At 39.4% G+C, this 27,501-nt stretch overlaps 1 protein-coding gene across 11 annotated transcripts in view; it reads left to right on the top strand.

The window, feature by feature from the left end:
• CNOT4 (CCR4-NOT transcription complex subunit 4) overlaps window positions 1-27,501 on the top strand; it is an 87,358-nt gene that overhangs the window by 19,909 nt on the left and 39,948 nt on the right. For all 11 annotated transcript variants that reach the window (XM_082311320.1, XM_082311318.1, XM_082311319.1 and 8 more), the window contains exon 2: window positions 21,380-21,623. In XM_082311320.1, coding sequence (XP_082167446.1) covers window positions 21,450-21,623 — 174 coding nt within the window. In that variant the 5' untranslated portion in view covers window positions 21,380-21,449. The remainder of the gene's footprint in view (window positions 1-21,379; window positions 21,624-27,501) is intronic.

Here is a 27,501-nt window from a genome sequence, read left to right as displayed (position 1 = left end):
ACCCTGCAGGCAGCTAAACACCACACAGCTGTTCACTCACTCCTGCAGTGGGATGGGGGAGAGAATTGGAAAAAAGGTAGAACTCGTGGGTTGAGATAAAGACAATTTAATAGGACAGGAAGGGAAAATAATAATAATGGTAAAAGTGTATACAAAACGGGTGATGCACAGTGCAATTGCTCACCACCTGCTGACTGATGCCCAGCCAGTTCCTGAGCCGTAGCCCTGCCTCCCAGCCAACCTCCCCAGTTTTTTGTTCAGCATGACGTCATACGGTATGGCATAGCCCTTTGGCCAGTTTGAGTCAGCTGTCCTGGCTGTGTCCCCTCCCAGCTTCTTGTGCACCTCCAGCCTCCTCACTGGCAGGGCAGTATGAGCAGTTGAAAAGTCCTTGACTTAGTGTAAGCACTGCTCATCAACAACTAAAACATCACTGTGTTATCAACATTATTCTCTTCCTAAATCCAAAACACAGCTACCAGGAAGAAAATTAACTCTGTGCCAGCTGAAACTAGGACACCCTGAAATAATGATCCTCCCCTTCCCCCCCCCCCCCCCCCCCCAGGAAAGATGCTTCTATAATTATGCTGTTTACTAGATAAATGTTAAGAAGTATCTTTTTAAAACCCAGGGAGTAAGTCTTTGGTGTGGTGACTTAGCACTATTTTGAAAGTGGACATCTCTATTGGAGACAGTGAAACCACTCTACTCTGAGGTAGGAACGCTAATAAGGGTTTTCTGGTTGCTCTTTAAAACGCTTAATTACTATTCAGCACCTTGCAGATGAAGACAAAACCACACTTTATAGTTTCTATTATAGGTTCGTAATCACCCGCTAGCCCACACAAAAGTGGCAGTGCAATATGACCCATTGTTTTATTTTCTTATTTCTGCACACACATTTCAAATGGAGCTTCTGTGGTTTTAAGACTAATTTTGGAAGACTTTTTCTCATCAAATTAAGCTTCACACTTAACTTTTCTCCTAAAGCAAATATAGCATGTCAGATACCAGCTAGTGCTGTCTGTTCTGTAGTTAATACGCACAGTAAGCATAAATGTAAAAAGCACACATTTGTGTTTCATTCTGGTTCATTATTACTCAGCCTCCTGATGCCAAGACCCTAGAAATTCTGAACACTGAAACAATAGGCTGAGTGCATTATTTTTCTTGTTGAATGCAACTGCTGAGCTGATTTAGGTTTATTTGCATATTAATATTTCAAATACCTTGATTAGCGGGGGTATGTGGCTGTTTATAGTAGCCATGTATGCTAGCCATTTTCCCTTTTAAAATTGGATTTGCAAATGATTTTTCTCTAAACTAGAAATGTCAGTTGTTTTTTTGACGATCAGTTTTAGGATATGTGTAAGTAACACTGTAGTTATGTCCAAGGCTCAAATATCATAAAGCTTACTAAGTGGAATGTCGTAATGAAAAGAGAACGACATTGTCAGAAGAGTAGTCATGAATGGTTGAGCTCTTAAAACTGAAGAGCAAGAGTCAGTAACAACACATCTCAAATACGTGATTGTAGCAAGGGAAAAGGGTGTTGTTGTGATGCTTGCTGGGTTTTCTTCTCAGTGGTCTTGTATACGGGTTTGGACACGTTGAACATCTCTGTCTTAAGGAGCTACTGTACTTGGCCTGGGCAGCTAAAAGAATAAAGAAAAGTAAAGCCACTTCTTGGTTCTATCTCGCCTGAATCCAGGAATTACTGTCCGTATATGTGTGATAGATTATATGGCTGCTTTTAGTGTGAGGCTTGTTTGAAATACATTACTCCTTCAGATTGCTCTTCAGTGCTAATGACTTTCAGAGTAAAGCACCTGATACAATTTTTTTTTTTTTAAGAAATCCATGCAGCTTGTAACTTTATTTCTTGACGGCCTGCTTTGATATGTTTTTGTACGGGTTCAGCTTCTCTGGAAGGAATGCTAGGAGAGCCTCCCTGAGCCTATCGAGGCCTCTCTTCCATAGCCAGTGTCTTGAAAGAGAAGAGAGCGTTGTGCTCAAAGGCTTATGATGGATTGCCATACTGGTTGAGGAACTAAGATGTTCTTCCTGCATTTAATCTTCTAGAACTACTACTTTGAGACTTCTCTTCAATCTCTGTTTCTGACTTTTTATCTAGAGAGGACCATGATCCTTCTAGCACTGTTTCGCACTGAGGACTTTGGTGATTATCACTGTGCTGGCCATGCAGAGTCTGGCACTGGAACAGATCACAATGAACAAAGCTTTTTAGTTGTCTCTGAGAGTGGAGAAACTTGGAGCCAATATAAGGGTACAGTCCAAAAAATTCCTTTCCTAATTTGAGACACTAACATCTCTGCCCCCAAACAAAAAACCCTCGCACTGTTACTACTGGGAGACAGCTGTGTTTCTTCTTATGCTTCTTCCCATAGGGTGAAAAAGGGCAGTGATAATCAAGCCAAGGATTTTCAGAGGGAGATAACAGCTTTTCAGAGAAGACAGGATGGCATACTAGGTTTTTGGTTTGTGGGTGCGTGGTTTTTGGTTCCCCTCTTGCTTCTTTGATGCTTCCACAGTCTTTAATCATATTAGCTTGGATGGTGTGAAACCTTAATGCAGTAAACTACTTTCTGCAAGGGCAAGGATCTCAACTTCTAGGGAAGGCTACAAGGCAAACTCATTCAGCTTAATCTGTAGAAAGGTAAGAAATATTTTACAAGTGCATTCAGATTTTACTGAGATCTAAACATTCAGCCTCCTAAGTCTATTTGCATCAGTCTCTAATACAATTAAGGAATGAGTTACAGATTTTCCAGGAATGGAACATACTTGCTAATATATTCTGAAAGTTGACTCTGGATATAAGGGCCGTGGCACCTGGCATTGGTATGAGATTTCTGTTGTAGTTTCAAACATTAATTGCTTCAATAGCAGCCTAGTCATTCAGTGACCATAGAGAATATGTTCGCCTTACAAGCAAATGTTTTTCCTCCTTTGCTCTTGAAATCTTGTGTAGCCCTATCTCAAGGAAAACCCGTGGTGTTTTCTTGTGAGTTGGAGTGTTACTATAGTCATCTCAGCATTGTTGTTAGCACCAGCCCTCTGAATTCTCCTTCTGCAAGACAGGGTCTGTAGACATAATGTATGATATCTCCTTTATGTCTAATGCAATGGTTGAGCACAATGGACCTTGTTTAGAAGTGACTGATTCTTCTGTAAAACAAACTGTGCAAACAGCCTACAACTCAGGGTAATATGCCTGACTTGCAAGGTTTAATGTTGCTGTTTCACAGTATAGGTGCATTGTGGGAAGGCAAGGAAAAGACCTCACCTTATGCAAGGTGCCATTTAGCTGGTGGGGCTAACTGCAGCCTCTTAAATGTTAAAACAAAATTCTAGTGTACTGACTTCCCTTGTTGCAGAAATTCTGTGATACTTCTCTACAGGATTTTCTTCTAAATGAAAAGTTTTGGAACACATTGAATTAGTTCTTAGAGTTGTGGTTCTGGGCTGTAATTGGTGTTTTTTTTCTTACCAAGGAAGTGATTTAGGCTTTTCTCAAGTTCCTGTGATACAATCAGATGCTTGTGTGCTGGCTGTGTGAATGTCTTTCTAGAGACTTATCTCTGATTCCTAGTTATTATTGTATGTTTGATCATCACCAGAAAAAGTGAAGAATTTCTTCACACCTTTTCATGGTGATACTGACCTCTCTGAGATGCTTGCCCTTGCTGAGGAGATATGGGCTTTCTCTGAACCTGCTCAGGCTGTATTTGATGGTTGTTTAAGCCTACTGATGCTGGTTGGAGGATGTACTCTCTGTTTCTGCCATCCTTCCCATTGCAGCAGAACTTCTGTAAAACCTTTTCCATGGCTTTTTGGTCCATCGTGAATTCTTCCCCATGCCTTAGATCCTAAAGATTTGGGTAGTCTATTTTAATCTATGGCAGCCTGCTTCCTCTATTTTATACCTATGAGGGCAGAATACAATGAGGACAAGCTTACTTTGGCGCTTAACCCGAAGGATCACTGGGATACAGGCTCTTGCAACTTGGCTGCGATTTACTTTATCGTAAGTATAGCATTACGGTAAAGTCCAGCCCTAAATTATTGGCAGAAGTGTGCTAGAGCTCTTAATCTGAACAAATACATGATTAACTAATTTTCTTCCCAGAAACCTTATCCAAGGCAAAGTGAAAACGTGTGGATTCAACCTCCTGATTATATTTTCCAGTTGAGAGGATACAAGCAGTAGATGTTTGAGGATGATATTTCTCCACTCAGTGGGAGTCTTGATGTGATAAGGTTTGCTACCAGGTGATAAACAGGGACCTGGAGGCTGCTCAGACTGGGCTTACATAGCCTCTCTTGTTTTTCCCTTCATGTTTCCCTCATAGCAGTACCTCTAATTCTTTGCAACGCTGAGCTCTGTGTATTTTGATGCTACTCTTTTCCAGAATTGACTTCAGTCACTTTTTGGATTAAAACTGTACTGTCTCTGCTGTTGAAAGCCATTTGCTAAGAAGAAGGGACAGCACCAGTGTGAAAAACGTTCGAAGAGAGTCCTTCTAACCAGGCAATATAAGGCCATGAAATCTACTGACTGTAGAGATGTTGCCTTTTTTTTTTTCCTCTTCAAATGGTTAAGATTTCAGTTGTGGCTGCCACTACAGATTATGTATTAAGTTGTAGTACATTAGGAGGTCTGAGGTGCTTGGATGTTGTTATTTGAGATATTGCTGTGTCAAGAAACAAAGTTTTTTTTACAATAACAAGTGAACAAACTAAAAAATTAGTATGGTTGCAAACAGCTTGTTCAAAGTGATATTAGCAGTAGGTAAGTTTAGTCTCTTCTGTGAATGCTGAAGCTTTGGAGCTGGGTTATAGGGGTTTTTTTTTGTGTAGTGTTGTTCAAGTAATACTACAGAAACAGCTCTGTACTCCCACTTTACGAGTAGATTAAACCAATCTTGATCTAATGTCTTCCTTAAATTTTTATCAGTTGCGAGAGTCTCAAAGCCTACTTATGGACAGTATCTGAGCTATGACTGAGTGCTCCTCCATCAGAATACCTGGTATCACTGGACACAGAAATGCTTTTTGCCATAGATTTGCTCCTGATGCCTTTTAAAGGCTTGTAACTGAAAGCATCACTAGACAGCAGTGGATTCTGGGAACTTCAGGTAATACCTGTAGTGTGAAAATAAGTGGTGCAGCTGTGATTCTGCTCATGCAGTATATGTGTGGTTACCTGGCAGATGCAGATATTTGTAACAATAAACTATCTTCTCATAGGTTTTGTTGATGAAAATTGGGGAGTATTTTTCAGCAGTTCAACATAATTTCCTGATATACTTCTGCAAAAAGCTCTGAAATTTCATGGGGTGTGCGTGTATCTGTTGCCTGGCTAACTGCTGGTAACCAGCTTCAGGGCTTCTAATGAGGTTACGGAGGGAGAACTTTTCCTTGATTTAAGTTAAACATGGAAGTCTTTATACTTGCGCTGTCTTTTCTGTATGGTGCATTTCTTTCACTTTCTTGTGTTCAGCAGATGCTAGGTAAATAACTACTTATGCTTCTGATTGCTCTGTCAAGTTGTAGTTGTTGTAAAAGAGTGTTTATAAAAATGCCAAAGTCAGCTTTAGGGCTAGGAAATAAAATTAGAAAAGACGTGGAGGGAATCCAGTGTCCAAACCCACTCAAACTCAGTAGTATGTATTAATGGTTCTTTTCCTCTTCCTTCTATGTTTCTAAAAATGTGGAACTTAATAATAAATTAGACCAATATCATGTGCAAGAACTCCTGTACTGGATCAGAATGAAATTATCTAGCCTAGTATCTTGCTGTGGTTAGTGGCTAGCAGCAGCTGCTCTAGGGAAGACTGTAAGATCAGGGTGAACATAGTGATACTTCCTAGGATGCTTTCTGGTAGCAGTTCCTAAGTCTATGGACTTCTCCAGCCCAGGAAGCATCTAGCCCAGCTGCTTCCTTGCTAGTATATTTTCTGCTTAATAGTGTTTGAGCTACTCACTTTATACTGCATCTTCCCTCATGGTCAGCTTGTCTGATTATTTTAAACTGTTCAAATTCTGTCATCTGCAACCTTTGATAGCAAGGAGTTTTACTGTTTAACCAGGCACAGTGTTATTTTTTTATATATATAATGTAACATATATAAAGGTGAATATATACATATTCTCTGTCGCTTCCATTCCACTTGTGTACCCACAGTACCCCTTTTCCAGTGGGTCAGTTTTGTTCCTTATGATACATTTGGTAATTCTAGTTATTCCTTCTGTACTTGCTAGTTCTTTCTGCGTGTGGGGAGAGGAAAGCAGAGTTGTTCTGAGTACAGGATGCAGGCGCACTGTAGACTTCGACAGTGATGTTTGGTGCTTTTTTCCTAATAATTCCTTGTATTTAGTTTGGCTTTTGACTGTGACTGATTACTGAGCTGATGATACAGGAGATATTTATGACAGCTCAGAGAGCTTCTTCCTTAAAATTACTAGGTAGATTGGCGCATCATTGTGCTCATTTAGAAGTTGTTTTTCCTTGGTTGCATCATTTGTCATTTAGCAACAATGTATTTCATACTATTTTATCACTCTTCAATCTCACGAGATCCTTCAGATTTGTGTGCTGGTCTTAAGTGGTAAGTCCTTTGGTGTGGTAACTTTTGTCCACTTCCTCCTTGCTTTCTTTTTCAGATCTCTAATAAATAGAATGACTTATGCCTGTGATATCAGAGAATTGTATGGAGCTCCCAAGGTTGACTTTTCTTGTTCCTTATTTTGTTTCCAAGTTTTTAAAATCAATTCTTAATCTGTAAGAGGGCAGACGCTTCTGATGGCAGCTTAGTTTCTTCTTAGAGAGCTCAGCAGAATCCTATTGAAAGCTTCTTTGAAACTTAAGGAGGAAACAAAATTGTTCTGGTCCACATGATCTGTGACTTTCCTCAAAAAAATATTTATGGGGGGTGACTTGTCTCTCCATGAGCAGTTGGATATTTTTTTTTTTCTTTTTATTTTGACTGCCTGCTAACTCTAGCTCTGACTAGCATGGTCATTGGACTTGGTTACAGACTAACTCTTAAGAGCTGCAGGCTTTACGGTATTTGTTCACACCTGGAGAATCTGATGTGTTTCTGTTTATGAATGGATGCTTCTTTGGATGGTTAATACTTGACTGGAAGCTGAAATAATGTGCAGTACTGAGTTTTTACTACAAATTCCTGTTCTTAAAAAATCTGCTACTGCAGCTACTTGTTAAAAAGCATCTGTGTAAACTCATTTGCAAAAGTTTTGAAGTACAGGCTCAGCAGGTAAGAACTGTGCTCCTCCCCAGCTGCCTGGTCAATATGTACAACTGACCAGACTCTGGGAAAGCAAACCTGCAAATAACTTCTGAACTAAACTTGTAGAGACAAACCCAGTCAAACTCTTATGCAAAAGGGCTTTGAAAATAAATATGGAATTTATCCTTTACCCCACTGAAATTTGATTTAAAATTGTCTGATCAAGCATTAATTATGTTTGATCTTATAAATTTGCACTCCTCATTTGTAGCAAGTAGAGCTTGTATTGAAAAAAGTTATCAGATAAAGCATGAATATGCAGGTATTGAGGGGAAAACTCTTTCCTAATTTTGTATATTAACACATTGAGGCTTTTACAGTTATATTCTAATAAACAGCGGCAAGAAATCACAGTTCTAGACTACAGCTTAATATATTCAAGATTTTTGTAATATTTAATGACTGGGAATGGCACTTCACGTGTCAGCATTCTGTGACTGGTTGCTGGTTGTCACTATCGTTCCCAAACTGCATGTTTTCCTTGAAAATTCAAAGTGCAACTTCATTAACTGTGGCTTGATGCTCCTAAACAGAAAATTCTGGATTTGTTCTTCCTGTGCTGAGACAGGAACACTTTGAACCAGGGGATCTGTTTGATCCCACCCCTACCTCATGCTCCCCCCCCCCCCCCCCCCGGCCCTATTCCAAGAAATGGCTGGACAAAATGTAATGGCTAATTTTCACAGACCTGAATTTGGAAATTCACGTTGTCATGTATTGCAGTTGTCTCCATTATGCCTGCTCTGTACAAGTGAGCTCTAGACCACGGCATATTAAAAAAGTGTGACATACATGAAAAGAAATTACTGCTGAGTTACCTGATCTAAAAAAAAAAAAAAAGAAAATAAGCTATTCATCTTGGTTTGACCACATGTAACAGTCATTAAAAGTCAAAGTACTTGTTTCAGACTTGGAAATATTTTAAATGGTATGACGCAAAAAAGCTGATAAAGTAAACCACAAACTCTGTCAGAAGCTGTTATTGCTCCAGCAGTTTTCCTTGCACTCTCTCTAATACAGAGGAATGGCAGCAGCTGCGTTATTGCTCCTACACTGTATCTCTGGGTCCAGAAATAAAGTGATTTAATAGTTTCAAAATTTAACTTTCACTGTCTCTGTTCCATTCCTTACCTTTTCAAGAATGGCTTGTATGGTCATTAGCAGTTGGTTTTTGATCATATCATCACTTCTTTCTTACTCTCTTGCTGTCATGTTCAGTTAAAGCCAAGAGGTCTAGTTAGTAGCCACCTGCTGAGGTTTTTGCTCATAGGGCTGACCTTGGTGTGGAAACTTCTGCCTTGAGATGAGAGAGGTAAAGTGTGGTTCCTGCTAGCTTTTCAGGAGAGCAGTTTCAGCTCTGGAGGAGGGGTATCTCTGGAGTTCTCTCCATTGTTTTCTGACATTTTAAAGAATGTAGATTTTGTTATATACACATTGGGCTGCTTTTCCCTTACTATTTTTTCTGTTGAGGTCTATAGAAACTTTCAGGAGTGAGGCATGCTTCCTGCTGATACTGAATCTGTACCATTCAGACTACTCTGATTATCACAGCTCTTATTTAAATAAGTTCTGTGAAGGCTTTGTTGCTTCATGGCATCCTGTAGGACAATTTGAATTGTCAGGAATAAAGGTACACCCTGGAGAATCAGAAGATTATTTGAGATCTTTGTAAAGCGTCCAGATAATTTGAGAGTGAAATGAAGATCAAGAATTACTGTGGTTTATTTTTTCCTAAGTTAAGGTTAGACTTAAAGTACAAGCTACTATGAGAACTGAGGGGGGGCATTGACATAGGTGCTTCACAGTTTCTGACCAGGAAAGTGACGCAGAAGTAGTTTGTGCTTTACTTGTATAAGAATAAGCAAGCATGTTCAATCTAGTGCTGTATGTGGCAGTTGGTTTGTTAATCAGTGTGTCATACAGCATACTTCATGCCAGTCCTCTAATCTCTGGCATCAGCTGCCAGTGAGTCTCAAGATAGAGTTGTGGGCACTGAGGAGTGCATGGACTTTGACAAAGAGTTTTTATTCTTCTGAGCTCAATGCTTTGCATTATTACTTGGTTAGCAGAAGCACTCAAGCTGGAATCACTGCTCATCCAGAACCTATAGATGAGCTGTATAAGGCTTTCTCTGTGCAGATTTCTCAAGACTTGTTTTGGTGCTTCTCTCCCCTCCCATCCGACTAAAAAAGTCTTTATTCTTTTATGGATTATGGAAAAACATGGGAGACCTAATACCGTTATAGCTAAGAAAACAATAATTAGGCTGATATTATGTTCATGTTTGCTGTTTACAATGACTTGAAAAGTGCATAATAGGTCTATTGCTCTGTAATACTTAAAGGTCAGGTTATCCTTTTGTTCTCTTTTGAAAATGTTGAACAACTGCAGGAGTTGAAGCCTAGAATAAATACACCTTAATTGAGAAGGTGGGGAGAAAACAAATCAACATTAATTTATCATCCATTTTCCAAAGGTTGTTTTAAACAAATCTTAAACACCTACATAAAGAGCTTTGAGAATTATTTAAAATGTGTTCCCGCAGATTTTCTGGTGTCTTATTTTATGCTTTCCTAATTTCAAGGATGATACTGAAGGGTTGGTGCTAACACTGGTTGGATCTTTTATTCCCTAGATCTGAAGGGTATTCAGCTGTGTTATTAAGCTTCAGAGTGAAAAATTCTTAGTTTTATTCATGTCTTGGTAACACGGAAAAAGAGTTACCTAGTACATTGGCTTATACTTTCTGTGCAAGAAAAGCATTTCAAGCAGTCTGTGGAATTAAAAACAATGTTCAAGGGGGCTCTTGGCTAGAGGCAAGGCAGGTAGGGTGCTCAATACCCCTGCTTATGCATAAACAGAAAATTTACTGCTTGCCACGTGTGTTGTGTGAGGTTTTTTTTTAATAGTACTAATATGTGGCTGATATACTTTTCTGGTTTGTTATCACTTAATATTGCTGTGACAACTCAGCAATTCATAAGGGAGAGTAAAAGAATTTGGAAGGTTCCTGAGATACTTAGCAGGTAGAGACCAGAAGCCACGGCTTGTGATCATCCAGTCTTCCATTTTATACCTAGTTTTCTGAGTCATTTTGGGAATCCTTTTGGGCTAAAGGAATATGTATGTCTTTATAATGCATGGTGCTACAAACAAGAATGAGTATCTCTTTGGTGTGATCAGCTTTTATCCCCCTTTTCTGTGCTTCTTCCCCCCCCCTGCACCCAGCAGCTCTAACTTTTAGTATTATTCCCAAGACAATTTCAGAAGTGTGTGTGTTAACTACTGGATACTGCGGCCCCAAGAGCAAAAGATAGTGCATCATCTGTACTGTGCCTTAGCTCCAATGGCATTTTCCTTAGTTATGTTTTCTGTGGAAGATACGGTTTCTGTAACTGCTTCTTCAGGGGCAAATAACAGATAATCCTTTTGCTATAGGGGAAGGTATTGATCTAATAGATAATAAAAAAAATCTCTGGAGATCTGTTTGCAGGAGGTTTAACTGAATATTCTTTTTCCTTCATTTGGGTAACATAAATATCCAGGAATTAATAAGAAAACTGGTTACAAGGTTTTTGCACTGGATAGTGCAACGATTGTAATTACTGAGTGCAGCTGGACAGGCAGGCTAGGACTTCTAAAGATGCTGCAGCAGTCTTGTTCATGCTGCACCATGAAAATGCAAATGAGAGATTTTTAATGTAAAAGCTGAGCTGTCCTTTAATGCAAGTTTAAAAAAAATTGCATATGCTTCTTTCTGAGCATACTGTGTTGATAGTGCTCTGTGCTAGATTGTACTTCAGTGATGGTGTGACTCTTGTTCTTCAGGCATCCTTTCAGATCAGACCAGTTGTAATATGAAGTGTGTATGAACTAATGCAGCTGGAGCAGCAGGTCAAAAATAAGTCCTTCTGGTAAATTATCCAGAAGATGACGGCTGCTGGCAGGATGTTGCAAACTGGGTTATATTCAAATACAGTCTTGCAACCTCAAGTGTGAGTGATTTTTTTTTTTTTTTTTTTTTTCCCCTGTGTGTGTGAGAATTTCTGGGTCGTCTCTCTTTAAAGGCTGTGGAGCTCTTCAGAGCTGAGCTTTTCTTTATAATTGGATCTGGGAATACTGGCCATTATTATTAAGTATGCAATCTAATACAAGCTAGCACAAGAAGTTTTCATTACAGAATGGCATATTCCTACCTCTCCAGTGAAGAAAGAAACAGACTGATGAAAACTCTAGTAGCCGGAAGCCTGGAGCAAATGCTGGTTTTATCGTCTTTTGGATGAAGGCATCCTAGGAAAATGTGAATAGGCTGAATGGCACTGGGGGAGACTGATGAGAAGTGGGAGATGGTGAGAGGGCTGCCTAGGAGACAGGCAGAGAGCTGAGCTGTGTCACAGGAGAGGGAGGAGAACAGCCTGAGCTGCTGCGCAAAGGGAAAGGGTAGCACTGGTGTGGTGACTTGGACAGCATGTTGTGTTTTTTGGGTTGTGAGTATTGGGGTTTTTTTTAAGTTTTAAGTTGGACTGTAGATCATGTATCTTAAAATAAGTTTGTTTGCTCAACTCTCCTATCAAAATCAATTTGACAAGTGTTATAATCTGTCTTCTACATGATGATCTTTGTCACTTAAATTAGCATTTCCTCTAGTAGTCAACATATAATCGATACACATTGGTACTAGTATAGAGTTCTAGCATTAATTATACTAGTAGAGTTCACTAGCTAAAGAACTGAAAGCTGTTTACCTGCTGTACCAACTTTTCTTAAAGGCACAGTCAGGCCGTGTCACTTTAATTTACTAGTTCAATGATGTATTGCACTTTCACTGCAGGAACCAATTCTCTTAAGGTGAAAAAGCTTTTTTTCTTTTTTTTTTTTACCCTCAGGAAAGGAGAATGAGGATACGCTATACTAGTTCTGAAATCTTGAAGGATTTGGGGATATAACCTACTGTTAACATTGCTACTTTTAGATAACTTAATTGGTTTCAAGTTTTGCGAACATACTGTCTTACATTACAAGCACATCTAAGAGTTTGTACACTTTGCTAGTTTAAAAATTCCATGTAGATTTCTTAAAAGAAGTTTTATAAATGCACCAGCGATACTGGATTAAGAAACAAACCCTCAAAAATCAGAGAAATGTATTATGTACTGAAACATCAACAGCTTAAGTGTGGGTAATGCAGACTTTCTGCTGAGTTAGTTTTTTAAAAAACTAAAAAAACAACAAACAAAAAGCTTTGTTTAGTTGTAGATCAACATATATATTAGTTATCAATAGAAAAAATATATTTCATAGTTGAAAAGTTAAAGTCAGTTTAAATTGAGGGGAAGGTGAACTTGCAGTTTGTGTTAAAATCAGTGATTTTAAGTCATAGTGAGTAAAAGGCAGCAGAAGGATAAGAAATTCATAGATAAGTGAGATGCTTCAGTTGCACAAAATCATGGTTCAGGGGGTTGCAACATGGGAGAAGTTGAAGCTTAAAGCTGTTCCAGCCAGTGTCCCCAAATTTACTCAGGATAGCACCAATGAAACGTGTGTCTAGGGTTTTTAATCTGCAGAGGTAAAAGCACTGGAAAAACTGGATGTGAAACAGATGGAAGTGCAGGTCGGTGAGGTTGAGCTGCCGTCACTCACTGGCCTCTGTGCCTTGCTGTAGGGAGTTTGAGTGGCTGAACGGTGTTAGCCGGTTATGTTACCATTAAAAAAAACTCAATCTGCTGGGGTACTCTGCACTGGTGCTGAATATGCTTTATTATGTTAGTGACTACCTTTACAGTTAAATATTGTTATATCACAAACCAGTTACTGCAGGTATATGCATTAGCAAAGCTTTTAATCTCTAAGTCACCTGTCTTTTACAAAACACTTTGTTTTTCCAAAGTACTGTTCCAACTGTCTGATAGTGCTTCTGTGCTAGAATGTGAGTCTTCTACAACAAAATCAATATGCTAGTCTCCAAACACAGAGAGAACTGGTATACTAGGATGTGGAAAGAATAGGAGTTTTCCAATGCTAGGAGCACTTTACAGATTTACAAGGAGGCCAGCATGTGTTTGAGTATGTATCACCTTACTAAGGAGTAAATAGAACACAGCATTATGGAAAAATTGAACTATGGTATGCTGATGTGTAGGTACCCCGACTGCAGAATGAGTGTTTTGTGCTAGGGTGCTGCGTGAACAGAATAAAGACTCTGTTCTCCAAATAGCCTGTTTAATAGCTGCCTGTGGTTGCTGCATGATTGGCAAGCTGATCTATCTAGATCCTCTTTCTGACAGTGGCTGGTAGCAGATGCTCTGAAGAAAAAGTAAAAGAAATGGAGTAACACCCTTTTTCCCCAGTAATGAGAGATTTAGGGAATTCAGGATAGTTCAGATGGAACATATTTCATGTTTAACAGGAGGTGATAGATCTGTTTTTTGGCAGATTTTTTTTGCGTGATACGTTATGGTCTCTGCAACATTCTTTGACAATTTGAGATATAAATTGCTGTATACAAATCTATATAGGTATGGCTATTCTGTTTCACGTGTTGCTTGAGCATCTCCTGCTTGTGTCCTGAGGAGTTGGAAATAATAATGCTGGAATATGTATAACAATATTAGATGGTAACTGTCTGTCACACGGGCTTTTAAAATATTTAAACTAATAATTGTATAGCCCACTTCTAATTCATTATCCAAATGCTTTTGGCATATCATGTCTATATATAGTGGTGCTATAGGTACAAAAATGAAGTGGGAACATGCAGAAGGAGAAAATAAGGAATACTAGCATTCAAGTTCTAATGTGAATGACTGTGGGAAATTAATTTAGACAATTACAGAGCAATATTATGCTTTTAATTTCATTGAATGAGTTGACCTAGATAATTGTGTCCAAAGCTTTATGTGCTTGTAGATGAATTTGTCAGAATCTTATTTGGCCTATTTTCTTTCTAAATAAAATTTAACACATTGATTCTCTTCATGATTTGTTAGAAAGTAATTTATTTGAGAAAATAATTTCTTACTTGGCATCCATATGTCACTGGTAGTATGTAGCCCTTTATGCATAAAAGCTCTGAGTCCTATAACAGTAAGCCTACAGTGACCAATTCTTGGTTTAGTTTAAATGAGAGAAAAGCATCTTTTTGTGGTACATAACTTTTTTTTTTCTTGCCGCATAACTGCCTTGAAATAGTTTGTGTTCACACTGGGTTTATCAAGAATGATTAGCTCCCCTTTCATTTAGCAGGTGGCATCTGACTCTTCTATTTTTGTTATTAGGGTGCCTTGAGGGTGTTAGGTTGAAACTTACTTAGTGAATTCTTTGGCTGATTTTTTGCACTGTTGCTGAATATGCTGCTTGAGCAGTTGCTACCCCTAGGTGCTTGTTTCTACATCTTTATCATGCTGGTGCAAGCCTCTGCATGGCTGTGTGATGAACTGGATGGAGGATCGATTTAGGTAAAATATGGCCCAGCAAAAATAGTTATGTTTTGGTCTTGTTGGTTCAAGTGACAGTACCTGCTTATGCTGGCAGAATTCAAAGTCTGAAATGACAAGAGTGGGCTCCGTAAGCACCTGCAGGGAGGCTTAAAGCAGAGGAGTCTCTAGAGACTTCAGTTTTGACCTCTTTGAGCTAAATAACTTGGGGATAATCCTAGTCAGTGTAACGCTGTTTTTAGAAATACTGAGATGGCTACCTGATTCCTGGTCATACTTTCTAAACATTCGGGACATTGTCTACCTTTTACTTTTCTTACGTGTTGTTTGTGCTGTGATCAAAATGTAGCTGCAGACCACAGACAGAATAATAAACATTATTCCAGAGAGAAGACATGAGAAAAAATGGACTGTGCAGTTACTGGGCATGATTTTGCAATTAGTAGTACAGTTTGCTTTAAATGTTCAGCATGGTCAGGAAAAAGAAGTAGGAAGTGAACTTTCCTTCTGTCTCAAATGAAAATTAACTTGGATGAATTCAAGAGCCTACTTGCTTGCCACTGAGGTGTCTTTGTTCTCGGTCAGTAACAGTGCCATAAAACCTAGAAAAGCATAGCCTGTTTTCAGCACTCCTGCCATCTCCTATATCAGTGTTGCTAACCAGCTGATTGTGAAGTATCACTGTATTTTGATGTGAGTGAAGGCCTGGTGGGAGAAGGGGATTACTCTCCTTGTGTAGTGCTCCAAAAAATGACAGGCAAGTAGAGGGTAGCATGTCAAAGAAGTGGAAGTTCCCCAGATTTTTTTCTGAATTGTGTGGATGACTTAAGACACAAGACTAGATGTTTTAATAACCAGACCATCCTTACATGATTTGGGACATGCATATGTGAACTTTGTCCCATATGGGTTCTCTGTGGGGCCCTGAACAACTAACTCGCTGGATCTCCCTTAATTCTGTGTGCTTAAAGTAAAAATGGGCTTTTCTCTGCAGCCTGCCTATAAAAGGTTTTGATGTAAACCTTCCAGTGGTCACTGCAATGCAGTGAAGTGATAGCCTTTCTTATGTTCAGAGACCGAAGGAGATCAAGGTTGCTTTCCTTTCAGCAGAGTCACTAGCAGGAGGAGTTAGCCCAAGTGTGGGCCTCAGGCCGCTGTGCCCCTGTGCAGGCCTGGAGGAGAGTGCTGTGCTGACAGAACTGCTGCTGCTCCTCTCATTCAAGGAAGGGATAACCCATTATAGCTGCTGCTTGTAGTCTGCTTGCCTCTCTGCCTCCAGCTTGTATGTGGGATCACCACAGAGGTGAAGTGTTGTGGTTTAACCCCAGTCAGTAACCAAGCACCACACAGCTGCTCACTCACCTCCCCGCCCCCTCCCCGGTGGGATGGGGGAGAAAATCAGAAGGGCAAAAATAAGAAAACTCATGGGTTGAGATAAGAACAGTTTAATGATTGAAATAAAAGAAAATATTAATAATAATAATAAATTGTGATGAAAAGGAAAGCAACAAAAAGAGAGAGAGAAACAAAACCCAGGAAAAGCAAGTGATGCAACTGCTCACCACCTGCCAAATGATGCCCAGCCAGTCCCCAAGCAGTGATCACTGCCCCCTAGCCAGCTCCCCCCAGTTTATATACTGAGCATGATGTCATACGGTACGGCATAGCCCTTTGGCCAGTTTGGGTCAGCTGTCCTGGCTGTGCTCCCTCCCAGCTTCTTGTGCACCTCCTTGCTGGCAGAGCATGGGAAGCTGAAAAGTCCTTGACTTAGTGTAAGCACTGCTTAGCAACAACTAAAACATCAGTGTGTTATCAAAATTATTCTCTTCCTAAATCCAAAACACAGCACTACATCAGCTACTAGGAAGAAAATTAACTTTATCCCAGCTGAAACCAGGGCGTGAAGTGTGGAAAGGGAACTGATCCTTTGGCAGGGTGGGAATGGGGGTCTTGGGGGGCTGCCTTCCCTGTGGCATTACGCAGGCAGCATCCGCAGTGCATTTTTGAGACTTCTTGGGGCTGATGAGTTTCAAAAGATACAAGGCCACAAAAAAAAGCATAAGTTTCTGTTTGCGTAAGTTTAATGAGCCCTTACTAAAGGTTCGGTGCATAGACTCCGACCTGTTTCACTTCAAGTGTCAGGTATGTTTGAACTTGAAGTGAAACATTAGCTAACACATGTCTGGATTTTTTCCTTCAAGAGGCCCTAAGTTTCCAAATATTTTCTGGGATGTGGGTCCTTTACTCATGTTTTTCATGACTAGATTTTGACAACTTTTGGCTGTGAAACTTTTAGTGTCTTAGAGCAAGTAGCAAGGCTGGATTCAGCCAATTGTGTGAGGGGGAGAACGTGTCTATCCCCTAAAGCTAGCTGCCCTCCTGGGGGAGGACTTAAACTTTAAGCCACGCATTTACTAAAATGAACTGCTAGCAAGTGGAGATGTTTTGGTGTCTGCTATGGGGAGATGAGGGGTAGTGTGTGTTAAATCGGTGCACTTGAGGAAAAAGAATGGATAACAAGCTAGTTGTTTCCCCTGCCCCCCTTTTTTTATGACCCCTTTTAAAATTAAATAGCAAAGATAAACTGCTGGAAGCTAAACTTGCTCACCTCAAATGAAAAAGGGAAAGGCAATGTCTGCATCCTGATTTCAGTCCATTTAGTAGCTATACTAGAAGTAAAAATGTGTTCAGGTGAGTACCCTCAAATAGCAGGATCTCTTTTTTCCTGACTGCAAAATTTGGAGGATTTCATCAAGAGAAACAATTGTACAGTGAGGCTGATGAGACACAGCTGTCAAGTCCACTAAGTAAGCACTTTCAAAAGTTAATGAAAAATTATCTTTTTTTTTTTTCATTTTGCATGTGTGTTTGGAAAAGAAAGGAACTTATTAGTTGGTATGGTGGAAGGGATAAGACAACTACATATTTCTATATTTTGGTTATTACCTATTGCAAATTCACTAAATCTAAAAGATGCTGCTGGACATTGCCCACCTCCGCTCCATCCCTGTGTGTATGAATGTTTTGGCAGAGTCTCCTGTAAACAGGATGTGGAGCTGTCGGAGCCCTGTTTGACTGCGGTTGTCAGTGTTTTGGAAAGCCTATGGACAAATTCTAGTGGCTTGTATTGCGTGTGTACACGTGCGCAACCTTCCTCCTTTTCTTCTCCTGAGATGCTATTAATTTAATCTGTTTGAACTTGATCGCAAAGACGAAATACTCTGGATTAAACACAGCATGTAATACTGCCTTTTGGTTTTTGCCATCACTGTGTCACTTTTGCTGTGATGTTAATCTTGAATTGTTTGGAATAGCCTGAGAGCTGACTAGTTACTCTGTGTTTCTTGGTAGCACTATGTGAACAATGCATTAATGATGCCTTACTATGCATGTTGTTCTGGTTTTGAAAAAACAAGCATTGTTCTGATGCAGAGTTGAGACACAGACCCTGGTACATAAACCCTCCTGAAATGGAGACACACTTCAGTGGAGAATCTCTAAATGGAATGCTTGAATGGTCTTTTCCCAAGTAAATAAATATTGCCTCTTACTTAGTTTCAAGAAACATGGCACACAGCTGCTCTTTACTCCTTGTTGTAAAATAATGGGCCATTTGCTGACTGAAGCAAGCTATTGGCATTATTGCTAGCAGCTGCTGAACTCTTAGTGTTAACTTAAACAGCTCATAAATGTTAATCATGTTGCAGTTTTGTTAGAGCTTGTCTGCATATCCCAGAGGCACTAGCTAATATGTCACACTTTTTTCACATGAACTGATGACATTTCTTAGTGGAGATTCCAAATAGTAACTTCATAATTCAGTGGTTTTACTGTGGTGGCTGAAGTTTCTTCAAAACTGTGTTTTTAACTACAGCTTCACTAGTACCAGTACAGTTTTATTTAGACATGTTTCAGTAGGCTTAAAGATGCTGAGCATGTGGTGGAATGAGTACACAGTTGAAGGGAATGTGCTGTCTGCTTACTGACCTGTCTGGAGATCTGTGACAAAGTCAAATTCAAATCTAAACTGAACAAAATCCGTTCCGTTTATCCCATGCTTCGGTTTAAAGTCACTTTCATATTGTGATGGTCTTGCTGCTATCCAAGTGTGATAATTTTACAGGAAATGTAAGAGTTGCTGTAGAAATGTGTGTTATCTGCATAATAAGCAATTAAATAATGTGCTGTGGCCTTTTAACAGCCCCTCCCACTCTTCAGCCAGTGGGACTGTGTTCTTAAAAACAAGACAAAGCTCCCAAACAAACTAATCCTTTCCTTCCTTCAGGTCAGATTCTGCTAGTGTTCTCTATAGAAAACACTGGTAAGGTCCCAGAACCTGGTTTTGAGCCTGTCAAAATGATTGTAAATATAGCACTAATGAAAGCATAGATAACGAAGTAAAAGCTGCTGTATTATTGTAGGAGTTTAACTTTTTTATTTTAATCATTGTGAAGGTCAGAAAGAGGACAGTGTTGTTGCTAGTGCATGCTATATAGAGAAATTATGCTTACTGCATCTAAAATCAGTTCTCTCATCCTTTCTTTTATGTGAGCATCCAGTGGAACTTTTTCTCTCTAGAGCAGTGGTATATGTCTGCCAGAACTGCACTTTGTGCCTAGAGGCTATACTCCCTACCAAAATAGTCGAAATTGCAGTTAGTCTAGGCTTCTAGTATCAGCCTGTGAACACAGGTTAACCTAATTACAACATGACCGTTCCCATACAAAGCTATATACTCTCTGCTGTGTATTTGGATGGTGCTCTGGTTGTGTGCATGTATGCTGTTCCTCTTCAGGGTTCTCTCCTGGCTGCTTGCAGAGGAATTTCTGTCCCTGAAGAGACGTGCAGGACAGGGACAAGTATTGTGGACTGTTGCTAAACAGATCCTGTCCTGTAAGGTGAGAGGTCCCAACTTGAGCTGGAACCTCTTGGACTTTACAGGATAGACTTCATGCAAGGAAGTATAGTTTAGAGTGTGGAAGGTCATAAACAGGACTGTTTTTTGTGGTTGTTAAAGTATAAAACCAAAGGTATGTAAGGCTAACATTACAACATACAGAAATTTGTGAGCAAGGGTTTGATCTCAAAGCATTCAGTCATCTTATTTCCACGGACAGGAGTAAATGTCACTCTTCTTCAAGTAGGTGGATGTGAGAATTTGTTTCTGGACTTGCTCCTAAAAGCCTGGAGAAAGATTGGATAGTACACAATCTAGTAGTTTTTGGTTAGAAATGAAACAGAAAACTCTCTGGGAAAGTAGAGGGGATTCCAGATTGTGTGTGTGTGGTTAAATTATAATTGCATGACTGATGTTTTGGGAAAGGCATAATTGTAAAAAGAATTTTTGGATTTTAAAAACTTTTGAGATCACTTATTTGTAAAGAAGTGGTGTAGTTCATTACAGATAGTATGACCATCCAGTCAGTGCTGGTCACGTCTTTTTCAGTGCTTTTCAGTAGGTTTCTAGTTCTTTCTCTTTTTTTCCCCTCCCTTTCTCCAAAAGGTCCACCTGAAAATGCTACTGTTGCCCTTCAGTTCTGTCCTGTGTACATGAATGTCTCATGCAGCAGATAGACAGCTTGCTGAGATTAGATACAACCTCAAATACCCAGAATAGTACTTAAATGAAAAAAGAAAGAAGAAAAACCCCAAACTGATTTAATGTCTCAGTGACAACTGTATGTGCCTTGTTTTGAGTCTGAAAGTAACTTTCTTGTGCTGCATTTTTAAACTGTCAGAATAGAAGCATACTCAAATGACTGAGTTCAAGGAATGAGTTAAGAAAATGGTGACCTGAATTTTGGTTCTCTCCAAAATTCCTTCCAGAAATGCCTTATTGTGGCTGCACTCTAAGTTAAAACTTAAGGTTTTTTTGACCACATGCATATATTTGGGCTTTGGTGTGAATGGGATGCTGATGAAAAGCATAAATGACTTGATGAAAGTTGTCTGACATGTGTAGAAAGCTGTGTACGTGACAAATCTTGGCTACTGCTATAGTCCTAAGGCTGATCCCGGAGATCAATCTCTGGACCAAAAAATGAAATGGACAAAGAAATGAATCCTGCTGAGTAAGAAGCTTTCCTTGGTTTTGTTTGATAAGTCTGTAATCCTACTCAGAAGTCTGAATGGATGACTTAAATGTTGTTCCAGATCTCTGATTGTTCCAAGTTTCTGAGCAAAGACATAAATTGATCTTAAACAGAAGTCCTGCATTCAGGGATTTTACTTGGGCTTTGTAAATTTCAAGAAAGCAATAGTTAAATGAGCTGGCAGAACTTAGAAGCAGTGTATGGTGTACACTGTTAAGTATTTCTTTGCAACTGTACAGTTTGGAACCTTTGGCTAGTGAACTGCCAAAGAAGTGATTGCATATCCAGGTAGAGCAGTACATCACTAGTACCATCTTTCATATTACTTGTGTGACTCATGAGTAGGAAGAGACACTCAAGTTTGTTAGGGAGTAACTTGTGTGTTAGTAGATAAGTTGTGTGGGGAGAAGGAAAGCAGTGAAGAACTGAAATATGAAAAGGTGCAAAAGAAGGGTTGTCAAAAGTACTAATCACTCTTTTTTGTTTGTTTTTTTGTTTTTTTTTTTTTTTTCACTTGCAGACCTTCAAGTGCTGACCTTCTTGGTCTATTAAGTTATTATAAACTTTTGCTGCTCTGCGAACATATAAAGATGTCTCGCAGCCCTGATGCTAAGGAAGACCCTGTGGAATGCCCCCTTTGCATGGAGCCTCTGGAAATTGATGACATCAACTTCTTCCCTTGCACGTGTGGCTACCAAATCTGTCGTTTCTGTTGGCATCGTATCCGCACTGATGAGAATGGACTTTGTCCTGCTTGCAGAAAGGTAAATATCCTGGAACAGCGGCTTGTCTTGCACGTATCACAAGGCTCTTGCATTGTGTTGGTACCAAAGACATCCTTTTCCTTCGGGGAAACATTCATCTAGTCATGGCCTAGATCAAGGGTGAGGTGTTGGATCTTTCAGATTCTATCTGCATATGTGTCGAAGCTGTTGTGCAACGGCTAGTCTTGGTTTGTTAAATTCAGAACTGGATTAATAGGGGAAGCTGTGGATCAGAACCAAGGCATGCTGATGCTGGGAGAACTGCCAAAAAAAAAAAAAAACCCAAAAAATTCCTTTGAGTTGGGGTGCTCATGCGTTGACAAAGTCTTTTCAGAAAGGACAGTGAGGATTCCAGCATCAGGGGTTTGCTGAGGGCCAAGGTTCAGCTAAACTAGCAGAGCTGTCTGAAGCAAGCTTCTAAAGCACCTGCTTATTTTGTTTGTGGCACTGGAGCTTTTAATCCATATTTTTCTGGACACTAAACATGTAAAACCTTTGGAAAATATATCCAATGGTGTTAAACTTTGAAGTATTTCAAAATCTAGGCTGAGTCTATTTGTCTAGTATTCTGATCTTGTTGCCAAATGCTTAAAGGTAGTACTTTGAGAGTCACACTTAATTTCTTCTTGTCTCTTAATTGATGTCTGGCTGATACTTTGGTTGGCCACAACTGTAAACTTCAGCTTCACTAAGTTGCCTGCTTTTTCCTTTGAATTATTTTCCTCCTCCTTTTAGTGTTTTGCTTAACCTCTTTATTTCCTTACCTTCAGTGTTTAATAAAATTCTTTCTCAATATCTTCTTCTCTTTAATGACTTCCCTTGATTGTAACTTTCTTGCCTGGGCTTCCTCTTTTTGTAATTGCAGCTCCTTATGTCCCCTCTTTCTCCTGGCATTTAATCGTGATCCTGTCCTCTGTTTATGCCTTTGTTGGCTTCCTGTCTCATAGTACAGCTCCCTTCTCAGATCCTAAGTAATCTTACTTGGTCTCACTATCTTTATTCACTGCCATAGCTTTCTATAAGCACTTCCAGTCATATTTTCTTGCTGCTCTTTTGGGCTTTGGCTACACTAGAGCTATCACTGCTAACCTGTGTTTGGATGCCTCTGCAAGCCTGAAGGCTATCCCAGTTTGTTAACAAATTGTGTAAATTTGCTGCGATATTTGAGCTGTATGTTCTACAAGGAAGATCCACCTGTCATCAGCCAAATCAGTCTCCACATGTGATACCTGCTCTAGATGACACATACTGTATAGTAATTTTCATAGTACAAGCAAATTTCTACTCTTCTGGTACAACATGAGATTTCTGGAATTTCCTTGTCTGTGTAAGTCGCTTCATTCACCTGGATTTATTACACTGTTTTTTGCCAACAACTATTTGATTCATCTCTGGCTGTTCATTATTGGAAGCTTGTGGAATATATCTGAAAAATCACAAAAGCAGCATGCTATTCACTGCCTCTGGGTATCTGAATTCTTTGAAATATGGATACTGCCACAGCTGAACTTCTTAATGTGGAATAATCTTGGCGTATGATTGGATGTGCAAATATCTTGCTCAATTGGATACAGTTTGCTCAGAAAAACAGTTTTGGGAGAAAAGCTAGAATGAGGGCTACAATCAGAATGAAGCACACCGCCTGTTCCAGGAAAGGAAGGAGACCTCTTCTTTCACAATGGACGAGGATTATATTCTTGATACTTTCTTCATCCATGGACTGCAAGATGTTCTTGAGTAGGGCTGCAGCTATATCACTGGATTGTAAGAGACTTGCATGGAGGAGGCTGAGGAGTACACTCCTTTTGTGGCATAAACAAAGGCATTGTAGTGCAGCGTCCCCATCATGATCTTGGGAATAAATCATTTCGAGCTACACAGTTGATGGCAGCATCAAATAAGTCTGAAGAAGCCACCTTTTGAAGTGTGCTGGACCTTCTGAACCAGGTATGTGGTTTTGTGTGCAGTGTGACTTAATAGTTCCTATCTGTGTGTAGTAAGGTTTCTGGGGAAAAGGTCTAAGCAGTTTTCTAATTCATATCTACTATGGTGTGTATTGGTTGTGACAGCTTAAAATGCTGAAGTGCAGAAAATGGCAAAGCAACAAAATCTTTGCAGGAAAGTTTATAGTAGGTACTATGGTTTCAACAGGAATGTCATGTTTGTAATGTGTATACCAGTGCAGGATACTTACTGCAGAACGGACTGTGAATAAACATATGTTAAAGCAAGGCTGAGTATGTTATGCACAATTACATAACAGAAAAGTGCTATTTGTGCCAATGGTGTTGAATGAAATGTGAGTTCTCCAGTGGTTTGATCACTAGTCAGTGGAGAGGAGCAATGAAGAAGTTCCCTATCCAGGGATTTTGGTTGAAAGGTTCGGGGGAGATTTTGGAAAAGTCTATGATGAAATAGTTTGGCTATACACCATAGTGGCATCTATGCCATTAGTTGGATAGATCCTAACTGTGCATTGCATATATACTGTTATTTTCCTAAGCTTCTCTAATTTACTTCTAAATGAAGAGATGTTAGCTTGCAGTTTTTTCTGCCAATATGAATGTGTTCACGTGGATTGAGTTAGTGTGTCTTAAGCTTCCTCCTGTTAGTAACAATAGCAGACAAACATTTGCTTTGTTTTGGTTTGTGAAAGTAAGGTGCTAGTATGAATTTAACTTGAATGCTGGTTGGAAACTAGTACTTGTTAGTCTTAACACGTTAAAAGCTTTCTAAATTTTGCTGAATCTTCTGAAATAGTCGGAAATTGTTTCTGTTCATTAACTACAAAAAGTATTTCCTTGAAAAATAGAACTGACCTGCCTTGAGTTCCTGATGCCTTTCAGAATTGTAGGTGTAGTCAATTGTAAGATGCTAAGCAAGCCTTCCTGTTTTTTCCAGTCAATTGATTTCTTAACTGGGAGTGAAATAGCTGCTAACTAGTCAAATCTGAATGAAAATATGCTGTCCTCAAAAGAGACTTCTGCAGCCAAAAGCTGGTTTACTGGTCACCAGACTTGCTGGTTCTGGTTGTAAAGCCAGTGATTTTTATCTTTGCAATGATTTTTCTTTTTTCTTTTCTTTAAAATTCAGTGGCCTAGGTACTGTTTGTCATATGAATAATACGTACCATCTCAGTTGCTTGTGTTGCTTTAATAGAGTATGGCACTCTCAGACCTTAGTGTCAATTGTTGCAATTTTAAAATGCAACAATAAAAAAGCTTAGCTCCTTCACATTTCTTAATTGCTTTGCCCTTCCACCAAATAATATAACTTGATACACAGTTGTTCCTGTTGCGTGGCTTTGCCTTGTTCTCAGTTCCTTGATTTAGCAAGCTTTATTCCTCTTAGCACCTTATGTTAGAGATGGAGAGAAACAGTAAACTGCTACATTTATAACTGAGAAACTAACATGTTTTAAGCATGGTTTTGTCCATGTTTCTCCTACTCCTGCTTCTGTGTAAAAGGAACACCTGGTCTTAATGCCTAGCCTCGAAATGTCAGTTTCCTCTGGTGCTTTTAATCCCACAACTGAGTAGTTTGGTGCAACAATTGATATTTAGAAATATATAGGAAATTACTGTTTTTTTATTCTTGATATAAGTACTATGGTGTATACTGTGCATAAACCTTATTGACTTTCTCTGTATTTCTCATTTCAGAACCTATTCGGTAGCAAGGCAGCAACTGGGAAATGTTGGTACATCCATTGTGTGGAAGGAATGTGACCCATCTGGGAATGACAAAAGCAAAGTGCTTGATAAATCCCAGCTCAGCTTTCAACAATTGGGAAAATGTGGGGGAAAAAGTCTGAAAGAAAACAAAACTTAAATGACAAGACAAACTTAGTCAGGAAGACTGAGAATTCATCAAGGGCCATCTCTGATTAAAGAAACGAGACTACAGAAGAGACATTCAGACTTTTGATGAAGTTCTTGTAGGACTACCGGCAACTTGCAGTTAGTGTAAACAAAATCTGGTCATTTTCCATGTTGGCACATCTTGTTCAGGTGGCTTCCATGGTTTTTGCTGAAGAGGATTTGTATAACTTAAGTGGAGGGTGTCAGCTAAACTTAGTCTGTGAATCAGTGATGTTGATGTCTCTTAATGTCTTGCATCTGATAATAGATAAATGCTGATAACACTTGATGTAGCTACTTTGCTTGGATCTCAAATCCTCTCCCAGCTAAGGAATCAGTGATAGTAGATGAAACAAGTATCTTATGCTTCTTGGTTTTTTTTATTAAAAAAAAAAAAAAAAAAAAAGTGGTCATGTCAGTAGCGTTGCCACTTTAGCTGTTGCAAGACCTGAGAGCTTCCGGTACCTGTGGTCCTACCCTTATTTTGTAGAGCTGGACAGAGAGTAAATACCAGATGAAATGGTACTGTGAGATACACCAGCAGTCAATCCACCTTGCTTGGCTTTCAGAGCCGTGTTCTACCAGCCTTCCCTGCATGAGTTCTGTCTGTAGTTGAACTATCATCTGAGTTCATGAACTTCAACACTGTGGGAAGCAATCACTCTGAAGATGAAATCATTTATTGTCCTATTTGTAGGCTGACTTTATGTCCTTATTTGAAAGGACCAGGATTTCTAATACTTACTATTTTTTTAGAATTAGTTTCTGAAATGTTGGTGCTGTGCTTACTTGACTTCCTCCCTCCTTAAATGCGCAATATCTCTTCTCTGTCATCATGCCACACATTATATATAGATAGGAAAATTATCTATCGCTTCTTAGGACTGGGTTTCTGATTTATTCTTGGGATTCAAGAGGTGCACACAGATTCATTTACAGGTCCTGCAAGTCAGGATATCCAACTACTCATATTCCTTAGAAGCACTAAACATGTCATAAATGATAAACATACATATGAAACATTTAATATCTAATCCAGCTCTACAGTATCTAGCAAGAACTTTTGATGATACTGTTGCTCAAACAAGTGCTGTTATCCATGGTGGCAAATCAACTGCTGCTGCTTCTTAATGACTGAAATCCTTCTTCAGGCAGTCTCGTACCTTCTGCTAAGATTTCTCTTCCCTGATTCTGAAGTTGCTGTTTAGTTATGTGCCTCTCAGCAGTTCTTGTGCTCTCCTGTACAAATCCTAACTACTAGTTTTACTATGGACAAATAAACGTTCTGCTCAGGGTTATGCTTGAGCTACCCGGGATGTTTCCTGACTAACGTTCAGGAACTCCAGTAGCAAATAGCTGTACAGAGAAGGAACATACTGTCTGACTTGCTTCTCATTTGAGAATATGCTCTGAATGTGGCTATACTTAGCAAGAAAGAAGCTAATGAACTTTGGCACTGTTTGCTGTAGTTTTCTTGGGCCTTCAGGAGCCTTACTGGACCTACTGAAAACCATGAATTCATTTCTTGTGCAGTACCAGAAAGCAGCATGCTTGCAAGCCTTGCCTTGCGTAGTATGGGATGTGGAGAAGGAATTAATCTGTGAAAGAATGGATTGTGGGTATGATACCACATCGCTTGATGTAGGGCGAGCCATTTTATTTTTGGAACTGTATCTACCTTATACTGGTGCATTTTTTCTCTTCCCTTTCCTGCCTGAACTCAGCTTGACTGCGATAACTGAATTAACTCTTTTTGCTGAGCAGTCTTTCCCTTCCCTAAAACAAAACAATATCTGTTCTTTATTCTACATGATTGACTAAAACAGACTTTGAGAAGCTCTTTAAATAAGTGAAATGCCTTGCAGAATTATTCTGCATCTCTGAAGACCTCGTGCACATGTGTTAAAGCTCAAGATAATCATTGGCTATGGCTAATCTCAAATGACCTTACTAACAGGTCGTTGCTGTTCATCAAGTACATTGTGAAATCTGTATAAGGTATTCGGTGTTACTTGTGA

This window comes from Platalea leucorodia (genome assembly GCF_965183815.1).
Source record: "Platalea leucorodia genome assembly, chromosome: 4".
Classification (NCBI taxonomy): Eukaryota; Metazoa; Chordata; class Aves; order Pelecaniformes; family Threskiornithidae; genus Platalea; species Platalea leucorodia.
Note: the sequence above shows the minus strand (reverse complement) of the source record. Positions and strands in the feature narration are given on the sequence as shown.